Consider the following 21,026-nt stretch of genomic DNA (forward strand, 5'->3'; position numbering starts at 1 on the left):
GCAAAGCTTCTGTAAGGCAAAGGACACTGTGGTTAGGACAAAACGGCAACCAACAGATTGGGAAAAGATCTTTACCAATCCTACAACAGATAGAGGCCTTATATCCAAAATATACAAAGAACTCAAGAAGTTAGACCACAGGGAAACAAATAACCCTATTAAAAAATGGGGTTCAGAGCTAAACAAAGAATTCACAGCTGAGGAATGCCGAATGGCGGAGAAACACCTAAAGAAATGTTCAACATCTTTAGTCATAAGGGAAATGCAAATCCAAACAACCCTGAGATTTCACCTCACACCAGTGAGAATGGCTAAGATCAAAAACTCAGGTGACAGCAGATGCTGGCGAGGATGTGGAGAAAGAGGAACACTCCTCCATTGTTGGTGGGATTGCAGACTGGTAAAACCATTCTGGAAATCAGTCTGGAGGTTCCTCAGAAAATTGGACATTGAACTGCCTGAGGATCCTGCTATACCTCTCTTGGGCATATACCCAAAAGATGCCCCAACATATAAAAAAGACACGTGCTCCACTATGTTCATTGCAGCCTTATTTATAATAGCCAGAAGCTGGAAAGAACCCAGATGCCCTTCAACAGAGGAATGGATACAGAAAATGTGGTACATCTACACAATGGAATATTACTCAGCTATCAAAAACAACGACTTTATGAAATTCGTAGGCAAATGGCTGGAACTGGAAAATATCATCCTGAGTGAGCTAACCCAAACACAGAAAGACATACATGGTATGCACTCACTGATAAGTGGCTATTAGCCCAAATGCTTGAATTACCCTAAATGCCTAGAACAAATGAAACTCAAGACAGATGATCAAAATGTGAATGGTTCACTCCTTCTTTAAAAGGGGAACAAGAATACCCTTGGCAGGGAAGAGAGAGGCAAAGATTAAAACAGAGACTGAAGGAACACCCATTCAGAGTCTGCCCCACATGTGGCCCATGCATATACAGCCATCCAATTAGACAAGATGGATGAAGCAAAGAAGTGCAGACCGACAGGAGCTGGATGTAGATCGCTCCTGAGAGACACAGCCAGAATACAGCAAATACAGAGGCGAATGCCAGCAGCAAACCACTGAACTGAGAATAGGTCCCCTATTGAAGGAATCAGAGAAAGAACTGGAAGAGCTTGAAGGGGCTCGAGACCCCAAAAGTACAACAATGTCAAGCAACCAGAGCTTCCAGGGACTAAGCCACTACCTAAAGACTATACATGGACTGACCCTGGACTCTGACCCCATAGGTAGCAATGAATATCCTAGTAAGAGCACCAGTGGAAGGGGAAGCCCTGGGTCCTGCTAAGACTGAACCCCCAGTGAACTAGACTATGGGGGGAGGGCGGCAATGGGGGGAGGGTTGGGAGGGGAACACCCATAAGGAAGGGGAGGTGGGAGGGGGATTTTGCCCGGAAACCGGGAAAGGGAATAACACTTGAAATGTATATAAGAAATACTCAAGTTAATTAAAAAAACAAAAACAAATACAAAAAAACAAAAACAAAAACAAAAAAAATAAAATAAAATAAAATGCTGTCTTTTACCCCCACTAGGTCTGTCACTGCAGTGCCCCAAGATATCTGCTGGATATCTTGCCAGAAGCACCCATTCCAATTCCGTGGCAGCCCAGACTAGCCACCACACACTCCCTTACACTTAAATCTGCACATGAAAGAACACACAACACAATAACCTTAGATCCAATTGATAAGATATAATTGCCCACCTAAACATACAAAGCCCAATACACATCCATCCCTTAAGAACATTCATAACGACCTGTAAAGGTACAGCGTGGATTCTTAACGTCAGCCTCCATATTGTCCTGCCACGACTTCTCTCCTTCCCCTCCTCTTCCAGTCCCGTCTCCTCCTCTTCCTTCAAACTTTTCTCCCGCCCATCCTTCCTTCACATTCAATGACAGGCCTCATTCTTGTACCTGCCTCACCTGTGACATCATCCCACAGGAAGAGATAGGAGAGAAGTCCAGAGGTCTGGGAGAATGAATAGAAATATTTAGCTGTGGGGTATGGGGAATAGGGGAAACCTCTAGAAAGTCCCAGAGACCAGGGATGTGAGAGACTCCCAGGACCCAAAGGGGAAGACATTAACCTAAGTATCCAACAGAGCAAAGATAGAACCTGAAAAGACCACCTCTAGCAGATAGGCATGGCCCTGGTCTCAAAATCTGTAACCCAGAATTGTTCCTGTCTGGAGAAAATGCAGGGACAAAAAAATAAAGCAGAGTGTGAAGGAAAGGCCATCCAGGGACTACCCCACCTTGGAATCCATCCCATCTGCATACACCAAATTCCAACACTACTGCTGATGCTAAGCAGAGCTTGGTGACAGGGGCCTGCTATGGCTGTCTCCTGAGAGGTTCTGCCAGCACCTGACTAATGCAAATGCAGATACTCATAGCCAACCATTGGACCAAGCCTGGGACCTCGATGGAAGAGTGAGAGGAAGGACTGAAAGAGCTGAAGGGGACTGCAACCCCATAGGAAGAACAGTATCAACTAACTGAGCCACTCAGAGTTCCCAGGAACTAAACCACCAACCAAAGAGTATACATGAGTGGGTCCATGGCTCCCACTACATGTGTTGCAGAGGACTGACTTATCTGGCATCAGTGAGAGGGGAGATGCTTTGTCATGCGCAGACTTTTTGCCCCAGAGAAAGGGGATGCTAGAGGGGTGAGGTGGGAGTGAGTGGATGGGTGGGGGAAGCACCCTCTTATAGGCAAAGGGGAGGAGAGATAAGGTGGAAGGTTTGCAGAGAGGAGACCCAGAAGGGGTGACAACGTTTGAAATGTAAATAAAATAATTACTAAAAAAAAAAAAAAAAAGAAATGTATATAAGAAATACTCAAGTTAATAATAAAAAAAAGAAAAAAAACTCCTATGTGTATACTTATTTATAGTTGGACCTCCAAAATATGATTAAACACTAAATTAACTTTTATATAAACCCTCGGAAAGATGGCTCAATGACCAAGAGCACTTGCTATTCCTGCAGAAGGACTAGGTTAAGAATCCAGCACTCACCTGAGGCTCAAAACTGCCTGTGCACCAAGTTCTAGGGAATCCAATACCCTCTTGTGTCTTCCAAAGGTGTCTGATGCATATAATCAGACACACACACATACACTAAAATTTTTTTAAATAATAACAATCCTTCTATCTGGGTCCAGCTATATAAGATCTCTCTCTCTCTCTCTCTCTCTCTCTCTCTCTCTCTCTCTCTCTCTCTCTCTCTCTCTCTCTCTCTCTCTCTCCCCATCACTTCTACCACATATCAATCTTCTGGTTCTAATGTGGCCCCATCCTGCACCGTTATCTACAAAGATTCTGCCTCTGCTGGGTTCTATCTCGATCTTAGTGTTCTATTTTAGTTGTCCCTGAGTTCTCCCCCTAAGGTCACCATCAGCCTTGCCATTAGCAAGGCTACTTCAGACCAACAAGCTCCACAGAGACACCTGCCTGGAACTTGGCTGCTACCTAAAGCATTTCAACGTTAAACCACTTCGCAGGTAAGCCTCAATCACAAAGGTCGGCAGGACAAGAGGAAATGGGCAGCTTTCTGTCCTGAAAATATTCTGAGCAGAAATGAGCTAGCATACATTTGCCAATCTAGACCCAACCCTGGACACATACCTCTGTGTTCAACAAGAGCAAATGAGGCTACACTGGACTGGAGAGAACACTATGGGGATATGCCAGAACTCAAATTCCAGGCCAAAGCTGATCTCTAATTTAAACTCTGCTGTGATGGTTTGCTCATGTGGCCCAGGGGGTGGCACTATTGGAAGGTGTGGCCTTATTGAAGGAACTGTGTCACTGTGGGGGTAGGCAGCTCCTCCTAGCTGCCTGAGGGTGCTCAGTCTGTTCCTGGCTTCCTTTGGGTCAAGATGTAGAACTCAGCTCCTCCTGCACCAGCCCTGCCTGGATGCTGCAATGCTGCCATGCTCCCAACCTTGATGATAATGGACTGAACCTCTGAACCTGTAAGCCAGCCCCAATTAAATGTTGTCCTTTATAAAACTTACATTGGTCATGGTGTCTGCTCACAGCAATAAGACACCTGCGTTCAGCTGTAAAGCCTAAGACCCACTCATCTGTCAGTGTACTTCTTCAGAAGTACTTACTGAGTCTAGACAAATGGAATTTCTGGTCACCTTTATCAGCTCGTAAAGTTTTATGGTATTTTATGTTTTCATTATTTTTACTTACATTCAACAAAGTTCATTTCATTGTGTCATTTTCAACATAAATATTAATATTTTTTGTTCTGAATCAGCCCCTCTTCATTCTCCTCTATGCACCAACTCTCTTTAGATGTCCCTTTTCCTCCCCCAAAAAATCCTCTCTCATGCTTGCATGTCATGAGTATTCAGTTACTCCCTTTTTTCTTCCTGCCATCCCCCTTAAGATTGGTTTCTTCAACTAGAAAATATCATCCTGAGTGAGGTAATCCAAACACAAAAACACACACATGGTATGCACTCACTGATAAGTGGATATTAGCTCAAAAGCTCAAATTACCCAAGATACAATCAATAAACCACATGAAGCTCAAGAAGAAGGACAACCAAAGGGTGGATGCTTCAGTCCTTCTTAGAAGGGGAAACAAAAATATTTACAGGAGGAAATATGGAGACAAAGTTTGGAGCAGAGACTGAAGGAAAGGCCATCCAGACCTGGGGATCCAGCCCATATACATACAGCCACCAAACCCAGACAATAATGCTGATGCCAAGAAGTGCAAGCTGACAGGACCCTGATATAGCTGTCTCCTGAGAGGCTTTGCCAGAGCCTGACAAACACAGAAGCAGACTCTAGCAGCCAACCATTGAACTGAACTCCTCCCAATGGAGGAGTTAGAGAAAGGATTGAAGGAACTGAAGGGGTTTGCAACACCATAAGAACAACAATACCAACCAACCAGAGCTCCCAGGGACTAAACCGCTATCCAAAGAGTACACATGGACAGACCATGGCTCCAGCTGCATATATAGCAAAGGATGTCCTTGTTGGGCATCAATGGGAGTAGAAGTCCTTAGTCCTGCCAAGACTAGATGCCCCAGTGTATAGGAATGTCAGGGTGGAGAGGTGGGAAGGGGTGGTGAGTGGATGGGGGAACACCCTCATAGAAACAGGGGGAGGAGAGATGAAATAGGGGGTTTATGGATGGGAAACCAGGAAAGGGGATAACATTTTGAATGTAGATTTTAAAAAAATCCAATAAAAAAAAAAAGACTTGTTCGTTCTCTTCTTTGGTTGTCTATTTTCAAGAACTACACACATGCATGTGTGTCCACATATACATGTAATTTTGAGTCTATACTCCATATGTGAGAGAAATCATGCAGTCTTTGTCTTTGAGTCTAGTTTATTTCACTCAGTGTAAAGGAGTCTGATTATATTCATTTTCCTGCAACTGTCATGATTTAATTCTTCCTCATTACTGAATAAAAAAAATCTATTCTGTATGAGTACCACACTTTCTTTAATCATCTGTTGATGAATATGTAGGCTGGCTTCATTTCTTAGTTATTATGCAAACAGATTAATAAACAAAGATATGTAAATATATTTCTGATATGTTGACTTAAAAGTTTTTAGGGGTTATATACCCAGAAGGGCTATACCTGGTTCAAATGATGGCTGGCTCTATTTTTAGTTTTCAAGGTACCTTCACACTGACTTCCATAATAATTGCATGAGCTTACATCACATCAGCACTGTGAAAGGCTCCCCCACAATCTCACCACCATTTGATGTCATTTGTTCTATTGATAAGAGTTTGTCTTACTTCAATGAGATTAATTTACAGTTCTCTGAAAGCTAAAGATGTTAAATACTTTTTTCAAATATTTATTGGACATTCATACAGTCAGAAACCATATGCAGTATATTAAGAGTAAGTCTGTGATACAGCAAATACGTAGGCGAATGTCAGCAGCAATCCACTGAACTGAGAACAGGACCCCTGTTGAAGGAATCAGAAAAAGGACTGGAAGAGCTTGAAGGGGCTTGAGACCCAATATGAACAACAATGCCAACCAACCAGAGCTTCCAGGGACTAAGCTACTACCCAAAGACTATACATGGACTGACCCTGGGCTCCAACCTCATAGGTAGCAATGAATAGCCTAGTAAGAGCACCAGTGGAAGGGGAAGCCCTTGGTCCTGCCAAGACTGAACCCCCAGTGAACGTGATTGTTGGGGGGAGGGTGGTAATGGGGAGGAGTTGGGGAGGGGAAGCCCCTATAGAAGGGGAGGGGGAGAGGCTAGGGGGATGTTGGCCCGGAAACCGGGAAGGGGAATAACAATCGAAATGTAAATAAGAAATATTCAAGTTAATAAAGATTAAAAAAAAAGGGGTAAGTCTGTGGATTCAATCAGAAAATGAATGAATCCTGGAACCATATGTCACTGGTTGTGAAACATGATTCATTTCCCTCATTTGAGAAATAAATTATTACAAAGATAAACTGAAATAATAAAGACTTAATAAAATAAATGCTTTCAAGGCAAAGCTAATTCTCTCTCTCTCTCATACACACACACATTTGTATGAAAACATTGGCCAACATAAAAATTATGGGGCCCCAAGTCACCAATTCAAACCTTTAGTACACAAATTGGCTTTCCAAACGGGGGAAATAATATGTATTCAAATAGCTCTAGATGCCAAAGCTATCACCCTAGGACCAGATTTCAGTTCGTTAGCCTTAAATAATTTAGAAAACCCATCCTATCAGCTCCCTGTGTATTTTCTTCTCTCTACATCATCTTGATTGCTGAGACATTTCTTTCTCCTGCTTTCTCAAAATCACAAATGAGCTTATAAAATGCGACAGCCCACATTGACTCACTTCTCATTGGAGTGACTGTTAGCATACCTGAAAGCATTTTATTGCTCACAGATGTGTTTTACTGTGGCCCCCATGCCCCCAAGTTAATTTGAATCTGACCTGGTCATGTCTCCATTTTCCTTATGGTAATAATACAAGAGTGAACTTCTCGGTGTCAAATATAGATTCTTATCTGCTTCTTTTTCAGTGAATTAAAAAATGATTTAAAGAAACCTTTGACCTTCGCTGTCTTATGTAAAGCCATCTGCGTTTGAATCTCTTCTCAATGTGTCTCCTGTCACATAAGTCATCTCCACCCACAGCTTTCTAGTCTATTTTTGAGTGCCTTCCGTTTGGATGCAACTTGTCATAAAACCTTGGATTTTAAACAACCCACTACTTAAGGTAACTTCAGAAACATTATTACCGAGTCTGTATTAAAAATAGGAAGTGTGCATTTGCATTCATGTCCTGTGTTAACGAACTATGAAAAGGTGTGTACGAATTTGGAAAGGGGGAAGACATATTTAGATAGCGAATATATTTCATTTTAGACGAACATTTAAATTTATTCACAGTAGGTGAAACGCTGGCCTTTACTTAACTCAAATAACCAATTTTACCTTTGATGATATGACTTTTACATTTTTCAATAAACTTGTCTTTTAAGTTTTTATCTATTTACGTAAAATGCTTGAATTTAAATAACATATTGTACTGAAAATGAAGTTTTTAAAGGGGCTATCCACCCAGTCTTGGTCCCTTCTGAAGGACCGTTGGTTTCCAAGTCGAAGGCATTAACAAGTCTGTCACACGTTTTCTCTAACTTGAATTAAGCTATAGTTGCAGATGGCAGAAGCTCTCTTTTCATCTTTTATAGGAAGGTCACCTAGTGAGCTAGCCGAGCGCTCCTTCAGGCTTGGGCTGCGCAGTCTTTTGAATCCTCCCTGTGCTGCTCACACCTGGGTGGTCAAGGGTCACATATAACCTCGACAGTGCGGGTGCCTCTGCCTTCTTCTCTTTGGGGAGGCGGCAGATGGCAAGGGCGCAGGGCTCTGGTGCGCAGATCCTTGCTGCAGCCGGGCAGGACACAGACCAGGAACACGCTGGGCTGAGACCCCTCGTCCAGCTGCGAGTCTCTGCGGCTTTTCAAGCACATTTTCTCCTGGGGCTCCAGGGCTGTGCTCCCAAAAGTGGTGAAATTCCCATTCCATTACCCAATTCGGAAACTCCTCTCTGAAACTTAAGCGAAGCTGGGTCGCTAAAGGACTCAGGTTGACAGCCGCTAGCACACGAAGCCCCAAGTCTGACGCCACCCAAGACCCAGGTGCTGCAACCTAATCTCCAGCACACTTTGAGTCTATCACCAATAGCAGCCTGGATGCAAAGGATGAGCCAATGGGGGCTCTAGGAATAACGACAATGACCGGCTCTGTTTGGCTCAGTTCCGGCCGGCCACAGCGCTAACCATTCATTTGTACTGAGCTTAGAGTAACGCCACTTTCCCCAGCACTGCCAGACCTTCCGCACTTCTTGAAGTCTTGTCTAAGACTAAGAGGAGTCTAAAGAAAGGAGGTGTGCACTTATTCGCCTCTCCCCTGTGCTTCTGTTTAAGCTCAACCCTCAGAGTCCAGCAAGCTTTTCAAAACTTAGTAACTGGAAACGAAAACAGCATTCTCTCCATGCCATGAGTCTCTGGAACTGGCTCCGGGACTTACAATGGAAACCGAGCAAGAGGTCTGAAGTTTCTCCAAGTGTCGAAAGCCTCTATTTACTGAAATTGATGTGACTTCACCAGGGGCTGGAAGAACAAAGCTGGTGTCCTGTGCAAGCTGCCAATGCGTATAAAACCCTGCATCAGCCCTTCTCCTTACAGTGGGGTCTTTTAAATGAAAGTAGATTCTTACTAGAGTAGGAGTGAGGGCTTTCAGTGCACCCTGCAGAATGCTTAGCCACTTACTAGTATCACCTCTTATTGTTCAAAACCACCCTGTTGCTTATTTGACCCTGTGTTACAAATGAAGACACTGTAGCAATAGACAGTCTGACCCCGAATGTGACCATTGTAACTCAGAGACAAAACTAAAATCCAGGTGCATCTGATGTACTTAAATTAGCAAAACTTTTCAATATCCAAATTAACTAAAACCAAGCAATCTGGAGGCTTTCGCTTCTAAAAGGCATGACCTGCCCTCCTTTTCTTTTAAGATTGATATTCTGTTAAAATCTTTAAAATATTCAGTGCCTTTGCTCTAAGAATGACCTACCATCTCCAAGGTAAAAGCTGTTGAGTAAATGGGAGTAAAAAGAAAGGGAGACTGAGGCAGGATTTCCCCGAGTTCAAGACCAGTCTAAGGTACATAGCAAAATCCTGTCTCAGGGGGACAGAGTGGGGGGGGGGGCTCATTTAGCTGACTGTGTTTTACTGATTTGACTATGACGTAGAGATAAACAATGACGGTAATTATCTATGTAGTTAGAATTCGAGCATGAACAAATGGGGGGTTGTCTTAGTCAACCTATAGAGAATTACAAACAAGCTGCAATTAAGAGCTTTGTAAATCTATGTTTAATTGTTCTATTTTTAATGTTGCAATCTAGTCTAATAGGAAGAAACAGGTGGCTGTGGTTTTGTTTTATGATATCATTTCAATTCTCCATGTATTTCATTTAACCAAACAATTCTTATCTTGGTTGTTTATTGTCTATTTTCCCACTAAACAAGAATTACAATTACAACTGAACTAGGGAAATAAGGTGCAGGAAATATAGTTCATATAATATTCCCTGTGTTTCATATCTGGGAGCCTGTCTCACTTTCCCTGAGCACTGACAAGATCTGACTTCAGAAGGAAAAAATCTTTTCAACCTTCTACCCAAGGATGAATCTGCTTTCAAGTGACAATTGTTACAAAAGACAAGACTACAAAGTACAAAAATACGATCTCCAAACTGGTAGTGAAAAACTGAATTATGGAAATGTAAGTTTAGCAAGCAAATGATAAATCTTGGGTATCAAGATCATCCTCTACCTGCTTCAAGGAGAGGAAATTTAAATTGGCTAATTTAAATACATTAGATGCACCTGAATTTTAGTTTTGTCTCTGATAGTTACAATTGTCACATTCTGGGTCAGACCCTCTGTTGTTACAGTGTCTTCATTTGTAACACAGGGTCAAATAAACAACAGGGTGGTTCTGAAAATGAAATGCAAAATGCAAGTAGTTCTTCAACAAATGTACATTTACCATTAGGTCCACTAGAGTTGTCTCTGCCTCTCTGTCTCTGTCTTTCTCTGTCTTTGTCTTTCTCTGTCTCTCTTTCTGTGTGTCTGTGTGTCTGTCTCCCCACACCCCTTTATGCTTTCTCTTACACTAGAAAACAATATCTAGCCAGCTTACACTAAAAGCCTATATGTTCCAGCACACATCTTCACATCTTCTCAGAGAAGAAATCTTTTTGAAGATCACCATTAATAGAAACCATATGTTCTTGGTTGTGATATGCCAAAAGAAAGAGTGAAAAGAAAAAGAAAGGAGGAAGAGAAAGAAGAAAAGAGAAAGGGGTGGGGGTGGGGGGGCTTTCCTGGCAACCACCTAGTGGCCACAGCAGTGTTTCCAATCAGGGATAGCAGTGGGGATTTGCAAAGCAGTCAGGATTCAGGACTCAAAGGACATGATTGGATGAACATGGTCATCAGAGTCCAGAGCTTCTAGTAAGCTAGCAAATTCTTTAAATCAACTCTTAAAATTGCTGCACACCTCTGCCCTCAGTGTAACTACCTTTAACTAAAAGCCTAATTCTTCCTTCTAAAAGGAGAGGGGGAAACATTCCTGGGATGTATATCCAGCCACACTTCTTGAACATAGTGAATGCAGTCACTGCTAACAATTTTGTTATTCTAGTTATTGTCCCATACACTGTGATCAAGTGACATTTTTTTCTTCTGTTAAATGGGACCAAAACTGACAGCACAAAGTTGTTGGAAGTACAAATGAGGGAGGGGACTTAAGCATCTTTAATAAAATAGGCCCTCCTTTAGTGTTTGTTGAATGAATACTAATGTGTATGACTTGTGATATGTCTTGAGCAAATTTCCTCTTATGTATCTCCATGGTAAAAATCTGTCAAAATGGCAAACAAGAAATACTGATTCTAGTTCCCCAATCATATGTAAAGGAGTGTGTGTGTGTGTGTGTGTGTGTGTGTGTATCTTGAAGTGAACATAAAAACACTTAGCATGGTTAACAATAGTTTTAGAAAACAGTGAGTTCTTTCCTGTTCTCCATACAACTCTGACTAACATTAATTCTGCAAATAATATAAATCTTCTGTGACTTATGTTGTTGTCAAGTCTCCTCAGAGGTTGTTTTCAAATTAAACTGTGTCTTTAAAGGGTCCTCTGAAGTAGCCAAGTAATAGAATGCTCATTTGCATCTTTATTATTCTTAACGATTGCACAAAACGGAAGCAAGGGCAAAGTACTATATTCACTGTACATCATTCATTATAAAACAACATAAACATTTGGATGCTACCAAATAGGGCATCTTTAAATTTATATATTGCGTGCTCTTATATTCATGCGTTATTTTACATTTATCACTATTCTCTCATAAATAATTGCAGCTTGACCAATTTATACATCCACTACCACAGTACACTCAATGTGGCAAGGAGTGCTCTCTGACAGGAGAACAGATATAAAACGGAAACAGGTGTGCGGGTGTCACATCTACTGTTTTGCTTGCTATGCAGTGAAATACTTAACATAAAATTCACGCAGAACATCTTTTCAAAAGGCACGATTTCCTCCACAGAAAAGAACGTTTTAAAATTGCGTGGCAGTAAAAATCATCACCTTTGACGGCACTGAGATACTTATATTGATGTGATCCTGAACCTCAACACCAGAATGCTTTCAGGATGAGAGACTATGCCAGAGTCTAGGGGCCTGCTTGATGGAGACCCAAGACCTATGTATGGGTTGTTTATTGGCTGTGTTTCTTTAACCCATCCTTAAACTCTGCTCCAGAACTGGAGAGCGGCTCCCTGTTCCTAATCCGACACCATCCCCAGAACTGGGACAATATCAACCAAGTCCTTCTTGTCACCACTTCACTCTACTCTGTCCAAGTCCCTGCTCCTTCCCTGGAAGGCGCATTAGGAGTCGTGCTCGCCACGGCCCCCAGCCTCAGGGTCGCTCTGGTCGTCAGTGAAGCAGACATCCACATCACTGTCCTCGCTCTTGGGATCCCCAGGCTCCAGAGCATAGCCGGGCTCCGCGCCCGAGCCGTCGCCCGCCTTGGCGATCAGGCTCTGGCCTGGGTGGCGGGACTTGACGTGACGTTCCAAGTCTCGGCGGCGCACCAGCACCTTGCCGCAGAACTCGCAGCGGTAGGGCGTATTGCCCTCCGCATGGAGTCGGATGTGCTTGTTGAGATTGCTGGGGTCGCCGAAGGGCCGCAGGCACACCTTGCACTTGAGCGGCTTGTAGCCCGTGTGCGTCCGCATGTGGATCTTGAGCCCGTACTTGCGCGAGTACAGCTTGCCACAGTAGAGGCACAAGTGGCCCGTCTTGGCCTTGCCTGCGGCGCCCCCGCCACCGCCGCCACCGCCGCCACCCCCGGGGCCTGCCGCCGCCACTACGGCTGGAGGCAGCGTCCCGGAGTCCAGGCGGGTACGACCCTTCCCGGCTGCCATCTCGGACAGCTGCTGCGTGTGCATGGCGATCTCGCGGTCGATACTGGCCAGGGAACCCAGCTCAGTCGGGCCGATCGCCGCCGCCGCCGCCGCCGCTGCCGCTGCTGCCGCCGCCGCCGCCGCGGGGCCGCTCAAATAGGAGATGGACTCCGGGTATTTGAGCAGCCCGCCCAAGTGCAGCTTGAGAGGGTAATAGGTGGCGGGCGGGCCGTAGAGCAGGTCTCCGCTGTACACCGTGAAGGCCGGCATGACGGCGGGAAGAGGGCTGCACTCGCCCCCGGGGTACGCCTTGAGGCTGCCGGCGTCGAGGGGCGGCAGCGCGCAGCGCTCCACGGGGAGCCCGGGAGCCGGGAGAGCGGCGTAGCGCGCGGCGGGCAGCGAGGCGGCCGTGGCCGCGGCAGGCGGAGCCCGCTCCACGTGCTTGAAGGCCGACGCCTCTTCCGGGTGGCCGGCGAGCAGGGGGAAGGCCCGCAGGGCCCCAGGACACGGCAGGCCGGCGGGCGGCGGCTCCCCGGCCAGCAGGCACTTGGGGTGGTGGTGGTGGTGGTGGTGAGCGTGGTGGTGATGGTGGTGGTGGCCCGCCGGGCTCTCCCCACTGCCCGGGCGCCCGGCCGCCCGGCCCCCGCCCAGCAGCCGGCCTAGCCCCAGCCCGGGCCCCTTGCCGCCGCCCTCTTCCCGGTAGGGGTCGCTCTGCGCAGCGGCCCGGGCCAGGCCGGCCGGCTTGAATGCGGAGCGCACGCCAGGGTAGAAGGGCAGGCCTGCGCTGCCGGCTGAGGAGCCGCCCACGATCCCCAGGAAGTGACTGTGAGCGCGGTCCGGCTGCTCCTTGCCCTTCTTCGGCGTCCCCCACTTGCCGGGAGGCGGGGAGGAGGCCAGGGGCGCCAGGGAAGCCTCCCGCTTGATGCTCTCCCTCGTCCCGCACGCCTGGGAGAGCTGAGCGGCCTGGGCTTGAGGCCGCAGAGCGGCTGCCTGGACGGGCGCCGTCAAGTCCGGGGCAGTGGGTTTCGGAGGGAGGCCGAGGCCTTCTGCCACCGGGGAAGCGCCCGGCCGGGCCGCGTGCTCCTGAGGCAGGAAGGCGCGGCCCCCGCCGCCGCTGAGCACGCAGTGGAAACGCAGGTGTGCCTTGAGGCTGTTCGGGTATCGAAAGGTCCTCCAGCAGTACCAGCAGATGTAGCGCTCCTCCCCTGAGCAAGAAAGGGGAGAGGAACAAGTGAGAAGCAAGGGAACCAGAAGGAAAGCACCAGCCCAGCAGGGACAGCCCCGGTTTGACCTGAGACGAGGCAGAAGCACGGGGGTGGGGGGTTGAGGGATGAAGGTCTTAAGACCAAGAATAAAGTTCGGCAACCCTATCAAGAACCCCCCAAAGCGTGTAAATGGTCAACCCTTGTCACCTCCATCCTCAGAGGCCTACTCAAAGAGCAAAGCAGGTGACCTGGACCTTTCCAGTGAAGACTTCCACCAAGCCCTCATAGTAAATCTCCTTTGGAAGAGCCCTGCTCAGGAAGGCTAGCCGGGAAGAGCAGAGAGCAGCTGTTGCCTTAAATCAAGTGTTGAGGCTGTGCTGTGCCTGTGCCCATCTGTTGGCGTTTACAGAATAGGTGGCGTATGTCAAGGAGTTTGGATAAACTGAACAAAGGCCAATCTAATAGTCGTGAGCGCCTCATTACCAGGCGAGACAATATCCTGTATGTATGGGCCATATGTAATCATTCCTTTTCATATAACAATGTCTTTTGTGTCCTCTCTCCGCCCTTTTACCCCCTCCCAGACTTAAACACTTGCTTGAGGTTTTCCTGGAGCGTGACCAAATGAATCCCCACATAAGGATGATGCTAGTCTTCAAAATTATTTGCACCCTTATTTTCTGGTTTAACTTTATATGATTGGATTGGAGGGGAAAACTACTACTTGCTGATATTTTAAGGATGGTGAAGCGTTGGCTTAACGGTTGTTTTACCTGGCGGTTAATTAACCCCTAGATAGTAGCACAGATAAAAGCTTAGAAAAGCACTTGAGCAAGATATATTTCACTTAATAAATATATACAAATGAGAAAAGTCCTCAGTTTTTTAAAGTGCAGATTCTCTACCGCAAATGCTGTGCTTGTGTGCCCTTGCAGCATCAATTCTTTGTGTCTCTTACATTATAACTGTTTTTGACTTGTTATGGTCTGTAAACACAATCCAGAGACAGGTATATAAGATAGCTATTAATCGGATGCTAGAAAATAACTTCTACATACTAGTGTGCATACAATGCAGTTTCTTTTTAAAGTGATTGATTGATAATACCAAAGATGTCTGTAAGAAAAGTTGATTGGGCCACGAGGAAATTCCAAAGTACATTGTAGGTCTCTTAAGATTTACTTGAAACATTACATTCTCCCTCTTTAGGTGCACTCTGCTCACACTTCTAAAACATTACTACAGAACCCATTAGGGTGGCACATGCCTTTAATTCTAGCACTTGGGAAGCAAAGGCAGGCAGATCTTTGTGAGTTCAGAGTTCTAGGCCAGCTTGATCTATATAGTGAGTTCCAGACCAGCCAGGACTACATAGCAAAATTGTCTAAAAGGAGGGGAGGAGTTTATTTCACAAGAGGTCAAAGGAGAAGTGGGGAGACAAAAGGATTTACCTATAATAGTCTATCCCAATTGTTTATTGAAGACTTGGACAAGACCATCTCAATATCCCTGCTGCCTGTGTTAAATGTCTGTGTAAAGCAGCTTTTGGAAAGAGGAGTGACCCCTGAGTTTTCTTTGGGTGTCTGAAATTCAGAAGCCCCTTTGCAGCAGCTCTACAGAAGAGTTTTCAGTTTGTTCCAGAATGACTTTGCCAATGCAAAGCCAAGCAAGCTTTGTTCTTACAAATGAAGGGACAGTAGCTTCATCTTTTTATGAAACGAAAACTGACTTACGCTAGCCAGTATTGTTAAAAAGAGGTGCTATTCCTACCTATTTCTTCCTCTTCTCAAAATGTAACACAAGTGTGTGCAGATGTGTGCAGGTGTGTGTACGTGTTGTTCCACACATTACTTTTCCAACTTAACTTCATCAACAGGTTTTGCAGACCCTAAGGTTCAACTCTTGACAAGTGAGTCAAACACTCTTCCTAAATGACTTTGCCCCTCTCCCTCGTGTCAGTTCAAAGATTTTAGGCATGCCCAGTCTAGAAATATCAGGTTCAAAATAGGCTATACCTTCCCTAACAGGGAAATGATAGATTTTTTTATATTATCAGTTGCCTTATGGCATTTATAAAACCAGGTGGCTGAAATAGAATACATGGTTAAACATGTTGCTTTTCTGTTTAGTCATCCCTATGTAAAAGTGTTCTGTGCTGGAACAATTTGTTGGAGAGTTCCGAGTCTGAGGGTTCCCCTGTACGGCAGTACTTATCATTGACAAAAGAATCTGATAATGTGCTTCAAGGGACAAACTATGTCAGTACAATTCTTACAAATATTGGACATACCAATCTATTTTAAAACAAATAGAACTGATTTACAGAAGACAGTGACACTTTGAAGCGAAATGACTCATTGCTCTGAATAATGTGTTCCACTCATGAATGGCATGCTAATTATCACACTTTTATCGAGATATATATATATGTATATATGTATATATATACCTGTTTCTAAATGGGAACAGTGGTGCGGCAGTTCCGGAGGAGAGTGTATTAAAAATACTTAGGAACATTTTTTGTTGTCTATAAATAGCTTCTTTAGAGAAATTGTGAACAAGCTAAAACAATTGTCAAGGGGTTAGGGATGAGGGCCAGGGGAATGCCTTGTGAAGGATGAGAACTGAGTTTCAAGAATTTAACTCTTTTTAGCACTTCCCAGCCTTCTTCCCGAAGGAAGTGTCCTTCAGTGCTGGGGTGGAGGGTTTGAAAATGTTTTTTCTCTTTATTTGCTGCACCTTAATTTGCATGGATTGGCTCTTGGTTTGAAAGGAATCAAATAAGTCTGAGAAGAAACTGGGAGGTATCCCAGAGTCTGCTTAAGTAAACTTAGTAGGGAAATGAATAAACTCCATTTTAGGTATGGACATTAGTACCTGCCAAGGGACCAGCTATAAGCACCACAATACTTCTAAATGCCATCAAATATACTGCTCTCCTGTAAGCCTTACAGAGAAAGAGCACCCTTGTGCCTTTTAAAAAGCATTCTGGGCTTAAGCTTTGGTCTCTAGAATTCAAGATGTCATCGTTGTAGCATATCAAGTCTTCTTTATTGTTTCTTCCCTGAGTAAATACTTGTTGTTCGGAATGAAATACAGAAGGAAGGACCCATGAAGTTCATAAGGAGTGTTCCTCTGTCCTTGGGGACCAGATTATTACTCACCTTTATTACCATTGGCTTGTGGTTTTAGGTTAGCAGTTCCCTCTCTCCCTTGTCAAGGGCATGAACTCGGTTTCCACAGAGCTGAACAGAATTCTTCAGATCTGTGATCACCTTCCCCAACCCGGGAGAACAGGTGGACTCTACTCTGCTCACCCTCAGTGTTGGGGCGACCTTCTCAGAGGCTGTACCTTTCTCATCATGAGTCGGAGTCGCAGTTGTAGGGATGTCAAACCACTGAGCCAAGGAGTTAGAATACCACACAGTTAGCTCTTCGCCTGGCTGGACATCTCGCAATGCCCGATAGAAGATCTAGAATACAAAAAAAAAAAAAAAATTAAAAAAAAATAAGGTTCTGTGTTATTTCCTGGATGGTTGGAAATTAAGATTCAAAGGCCGGCTTTGTGGTCCTGGAGAAGCTTCTGGATAGCTTGGAATCTCATCCTTCATCTTTGAAGTGAGAAAACAAACGTATCTCTCTTACAGGGTCATTAGGATGTTTGAAGAGAGAGTTCTTGCCTTTCAAAGTTCTTTGCTCATGAAGTACTTGGCTGCCTTGATTAGTTTGTAAATGGAACTGGAACAACAAGGGGCTCTCACAGTACCTGTCCTCCTGGTAGGTCTGCAATAGCTTCCAGAGTCTGTTCCTGGGGATTCCTGGCTGCCCGGATTAACCCTATCCACTCCAGGGGAGAGCCCCCTGACTCGTCCACCAGCTCCCCTCTCACCATGCGCACCTGCAACACAAGCAGTGGTCATTACCCAACCTGCTACAGCCAGGCTCACAACCCAGAGGAAAGTTTACCTTGCAGCTCACAGAACTGAGGAAAGTGATTGTGTTCTCTGACCCAATCTCCATGAGCTGCTGGGAGAATGATTCCTCAAGGCCCCAGCTTAAAGGGTGGAAAAATAAAGGACTCTGGGTAGTAGACAGTATCACCACCACCACCACACACAGACACAGACACACACACACACACACACACACACACACACACACACACACACACACACTTTGGAAAACACCAGCTGAAAAAGGCATCCTCTCAGATGCTCCGGGATTCATCTTATTGCAAAACTCACCACCTCCTCCCTAAGTGAGGTTCTGGGATCCTTAACAAGGAAATAGAAGTGGTTTCTAAGTTCAAGTGAGTCCTGAAGCCTGGTGCAGTACTCTTACCCCGTTTCTCAGCTTCCCAATTCTCCAGTACCACACTAGGCGCAAGTGGACTCAGCAGTGAAATGCTCAGAACAAAGCGAGCACGGAGAAATTTTGCCTGCAGCTAGCAAGCCATTTAAAAGCAATTAAATTGCGTTTAAAGAGAGAGGCGTGGTGAGCTTCAAAACCCGGTGTAGCATGGGATTAGAGACAAGGGACTTTCTAGCACCAGCAGAAAGGTGGCAGCCCAAAGATACTTCTTACAAGAAAGCTCTAAGAGGTTATTAAAACCCAAGGTCTTTCCTTTTTTAAACAAGCTTGCCACTTCATTCCCTGGTTGCTGTCTGCCAGTCCTTGGCTACTAAGGCGCCCCCCACCCTCTGTGGTCAAGAGTCTTTACTTTCCCTCTCTGGTAGGGATCACAACGGTGTGTGTTGCGGTTGGGGGGTCAAAGTAAGAGAGCTGTACCTGGCACCTCTCGGCTGGGATCTGTACTCTTAAGAGCAAGGTTTAACTGGGTGTCCCCTCGAGGGTGGGCTCCCCTACTCCTCAACAGGCATCAAAATTAATCACTTGGCTCATTCCCTCTGTTTCCTACCCAAACCTACAAGCAAAAGAGGTTGGGGTTGGGGTTGGGGTTGAGGATATATTCCAAGAACTAAGTCTCCCAAGGACTATCTCTTTGGTTAAATGGAATTAAATTGTTTAAAACAAACACATAACCCTTATATTAGTAAACAGAAGGGGAGAAAAGTACTCCCCACCCAATGACTCCAGCGAAAAGGGTATGTCTGCAAGGAAGGCAAGGACCGAGGTGGGAGTTAGGAGACTCTGTCACCTTGCTGAGGACACCCGAGCGCTGGGGAAACTAGTGGTTCCCAGAGGCCCCGGTACCTACAGACTCTAAGACACTAAGGTCTTTTCCAGCTCAGCTCTGCCCTCTCTTCAGCCTGCTGCAAGTCCATGCTATTACCAGACATGCTAAGGATAATCGGATAATTCTGTCCCGCAGATTTAGCAGGTATCGCTTTTTCCCCTGCTCCTCTCTACCCCTTTTCTGGATCAAGGCAATAGAAGATGAGAGGCAAGGGACGGGGATCCAGAATGGCCTAGTACCTTTTTCTTCGGCCCTGGTTCCCTGCGATCTGACAGGTACTTGCCCAGCTTGAAGGTGCCAGGCACCGGCCCAAGGCGCAAGCCAGCCGGGATGCAGCAGTCAGCGTTCACGCTGGTGGCCGAAGTGCGGGAAGTTCCGTGCATTGTTGCCACCGCCGCCAGGCAGACGCTGGGGCTCACGGGGTCCTCCACCGGGCGCAAGTGACAGAACCAGGAGCAGCCGCCTGCGAGGAGGAATCCGCAGCCCGACGTGCGTCTTCTGTCCGCTGAGTGACGCGGGCGGGCATGCACTGCGCCTTTTCAATCCGGGCGGGCGCCTTTTGGCACCGCGAACGCAAGGGCGCGGAGTTTGGTGAGAGAGTTGCACTGTGAAGCAGCTGCAGAGTCCCACCCGAGAGGGTCACATGGAGTGGTTCCCTCAGCCCCCTGCATAATCGAGGCCTCTGAATGGCTAGCACACAATGGTCCAGGCGACCTTCCCATTCCTAAAAATCCAATTTGTCAAGGGCGAAGAAAAGGCGCTGGTGAATCAAAGGTCCGGCGGGACCATTAATCCTCAGCATGGGGTATTGTCCCTGAGACAGTTACGATATTTTAAGTGACAAATCCACTGTATAATTTCTCCATAAATTTTACTTCCTTTTATTGTTCACCGACAAACCAGTTTTGGGAAATAAGTGACTACTTTAAGTCTACTTGGCTGATTCCTTTGAGCCTTGGTCTACTTCAAAGATTCTTAATTCTCTCCCCTTGGCTTTATTGTAAAGGAGATTAAACAAAGGGACGGGGACTGTTTGGAGGACTTGTTAACTTCTATTGATTTCTGGCGTGTGCCATACAGAAATTAGGCAGGTACTTGATGGGAAAACACCAGAAAATACCTACACTTTTTAAATAACGACCATAGTACCATTTCAGGGATTGGGTTCAGGCCAGTCCACAGTTTAGAACCACTTTAGTTCTTTCCTAGACCCCATCTGCTCCCAAATATGAAACCGCCGGACCTGTTTGCGAGGGTGAAAGCCGGCTGAGCATCGCATCTCCCTGCAGCACCCAGGGTCCACACTTTCTCTAAGGGTAGGAAGGGGCCACAAAGCCAAGAGCTTCGTAGGAGATCTGCTCTGTGGATGGAGCTGCAGCGTTGTTGAAGACGGGGAAGTTCTCCTGCGGGGTTATTAATCAAGTCTTCCCACCGGCAACCCATCAATTCTAACCTTGTTTTGCTTTTAAGTTGAAAACGGGGAGAAAGTCCTGACACTAACTTCTCCAGACCAAAAAAGGATGGATTTTTACTTATTTTTAAAGCAAATCACCACCATCAAAAACATCTCAGTCTCTCAACGGGGAAAGGAGTGCCACAGAGTGTGTTTAGGTCAACCTTGGTCACTTTTCCCCAAATCCCACCCTGCCATTACTGGAACCACCAAGAAACTCCTGCAGATGCTCCAGGGCTGCTGTGTCCTCACTCCCACCTTGTTCCCACCCCGCACCTGATCCGTGCTCACACAATGTAGAATGTCGCTCACTGCTTCCTCCCTGTGGCCTTGACCAAGAAGATGCAGTTATCCGGCTAGAATCTGGAGTGGCTCTGGCTAATGGATGTCGAGAAGCAAAGTAACATCTCTGCCACAGGTTCGAAGAGGGCCCTTAAAGTAGCTTATGAAGCTGCTCTCTGTTGGTAACCTGTGCTCACATCCATAGGCCGGACCAGAAAAAATGAACTCAAGACCCAAGACAGCTTTCATCAATTACCTGGAGCCTCGGTTTCCAGATCTGTAAAGTGCGACTGGTGGATGCAAACAGTCCCTTGCCTCCCTTTCTACTA

The 21,026-nt window shown here is 45.8% G+C and overlaps 1 protein-coding gene across 1 annotated transcript; it reads right to left on the reverse strand.

Moving 5' to 3' along the window:
* Window positions 1-7,421: 7,421 nt before the first annotated feature.
* Window positions 7,422-19,473, reverse strand: Prdm13 (PR/SET domain 13). The gene is made up of 4 exons (NM_001191098.1): window positions 19,202-19,473; window positions 17,532-17,663; window positions 17,118-17,238; window positions 7,422-13,765 (listed from the first exon to the last, which is right to left on the reverse strand). The coding sequence occupies exons 1-4, from the start codon at window positions 19,343-19,345 to the stop codon at window positions 12,042-12,044; spliced, it is 2,121 nt and encodes a 706-aa protein (NP_001178027.1). The 5' UTR covers window positions 19,346-19,473; the 3' UTR covers window positions 7,422-12,041.
* Window positions 19,474-21,026: the final 1,553 nt, after the last annotated feature.

Source organism: Rattus norvegicus, chromosome 5 (assembly GCF_036323735.1).
Source record: "Rattus norvegicus strain BN/NHsdMcwi chromosome 5, GRCr8, whole genome shotgun sequence".
Taxonomy (NCBI): Eukaryota; Metazoa; Chordata; class Mammalia; order Rodentia; family Muridae; genus Rattus; species Rattus norvegicus.